This window comes from Zingiber officinale, chromosome 3A (assembly GCF_018446385.1).
Source record: "Zingiber officinale cultivar Zhangliang chromosome 3A, Zo_v1.1, whole genome shotgun sequence".
NCBI classification, from domain to species: domain Eukaryota; kingdom Viridiplantae; phylum Streptophyta; class Magnoliopsida; order Zingiberales; family Zingiberaceae; genus Zingiber; species Zingiber officinale.
This window is the reverse complement of record NC_055990.1, coordinates 83,144,669-83,146,479: the sequence shown is the minus strand read 5'-3', so window position 1 is coordinate 83,146,479 and position 1,811 is coordinate 83,144,669. Positions and strand designations below refer to the sequence as shown.

At 37.8% G+C, this 1,811-nt stretch overlaps 1 protein-coding gene across 1 annotated transcript; it reads left to right on the top strand.

The window, feature by feature from the left end:
* The first annotated feature begins 203 nt into the window (after positions 1-203).
* On the top strand, positions 204-1,526 carry LOC122050496. Its single transcript, XM_042611394.1, has 5 exons — positions 204-214; positions 292-436; positions 525-662; positions 917-1,158; positions 1,280-1,526. The coding sequence occupies exons 1-5, from the start codon at positions 204-206 to the stop codon at positions 1,524-1,526; spliced, it is 783 nt and encodes a 260-aa protein (XP_042467328.1).
* Positions 1,527-1,811: the final 285 nt, after the last annotated feature.

Below are 1,811 nucleotides of genomic sequence, written 5' to 3'. Positions count from 1 at the left end.
AATGATAACTAGAGGATACCATCCTGTTGGGAAAGGGGGAACTGGCTCTAGAAATCCTATTGGAGCCATGCCTACTTAATTGCGTTAAACTGTTGGATTTCTTGTCTCTAGAAGCTTACAATTGGGCAGCAAATTGAACAATTCATATACAGATTTCATTCATCTTGTTTAGGAGATGAATATGTTTACGGGACATAAAAAAGATGGCTTGGATGTAAGAGTATTTAATCTGACTCAGATTTGTCAATTGTTTTATTGCACTCTAATTTGTTCATTCTACCTGTAATGTAGGCAAAAGCTGGTGCAGGCTCTGAACATTGTCAATGGTTGGACTCCATGCATTTCATCAAAATGTGTTTTTGTTAAGTTCCTTGCTTGTTTGAGGGGGTTACGAGGTGATGCGAGCGTATTGGATTGTTCATTTGTGGCTTGTCAGGTCTCTTCCTTCTGATTCTATTCTACACTCCATACATTTTCAATGTCTTTGAGGATCTGAATTTTGTGTGTTATTTTCCTTTGTATAGGTTACAGAACTATCTTTCTTTGCATCAAAGGTTCGATTAGGTCGTAGTGGAGTGGAGGAGGAGGAGGTTCTTCCTCTTGGACCGGAGAATGAGTTTGAAAGCTCTGCATCTTTGTTCCAGAATCTTCATTCTGCTGTTGTGCTATAGCATTTACTTTATGATTATTCACATTGTGCTCACAGTCACATTGGGAATCATCTCTCGTACATAAGCTTTAGGAAGCTATTGTTTTGTCAAATACCATCTCATTAATCTGCGGTCGAGATACATGGCAATATGACTATTCTTAGAAGAATGATAATGCTATTTCCTAATTTTTCATATAGTGAAAACATGAATTAGTCTTTTTCATGAATACCTTTTGTGAAATCATGACCCTATGAATTGTTTAGGAACACGAAACAATAGAGGCTGAATTTGTGCAAATTGGTACTGCCACGATTCCTAAAAAGTTCTTGACCTATCGCACTCCGGCAGCCATAATGGTACCTAAGGAGAAAGGATTTCAAGGTTCCCTTGAAACTCCAATCAACATGCCTTCATGGCTCACAGAAGAAGATATAAACTACTTCGCTAGTAAATTTGAAAAGTCAGGATTTACTAGAGGATTGAACTATTATCGGTGCATGAACTTGTAAGTTTCTTTAGATAGTTTTACCCAAAATAGTGGTGGCTTGTACCCATCAACAAATATTGCAGATTTGGGTTACCTTTTTTATTATTATTTGATAATTTCTACGTTTATTAAAATGCAGGATTTGGGAACTGATAGCACCTTGGGTTGGGGTCCAATTAAAAGTGCCTACCAAATTCATTGTGGGTGATCTTGACCGAGCATATCATTCTCCAGGCATCCAAGACTGCATACACAAAGGTGGATTCAAAAATGTTGTTCCGTTGCTCGAGGACATCGTGGTGATGGAAGGGGTTGGGCACTTCATCAACCAGGAGAAGCCCCATGACATATCTGACCTCATATATGATTTCATTAGCAAGTTTTAAAAGTTCACTCCTATTAGATGTTGTATAAGATCCAGATTAGAGGATAATGCTGGGATATCTATCCAATGTTGATATTAATAGCTTATGGACCATGGGACATATACCATAACTTTCATGAAAATTGGTAACAAGCGACTATGTCTTTGGTTGTTGGTAGATTGTTCTATGAAAAATTATCCAATTGCTTTTATCCTTGGTTGTCGTTGAATGAGTTTGTCACTCAAGCCAGTCTTTTTTAATGCCTCAAACAGTCTATTGCAATCAGAGATGTGAAACTCCTGGCCC

Excerpts from the sequence above, each read along its gene's own strand:
- LOC122050496 (XM_042611394.1), top strand. Across the intron at positions 437-524 it reads GTTCATTTGTGGCTTGTCAG|GTTACAGAACTATCTTTCTT; the intron begins GTCTCTTCCTTC and ends TCCTTTGTATAG. Across the intron at positions 1,159-1,279 it reads TATTATCGGTGCATGAACTT|GATTTGGGAACTGATAGCAC; the intron begins GTAAGTTTCTTT and ends ATTAAAATGCAG.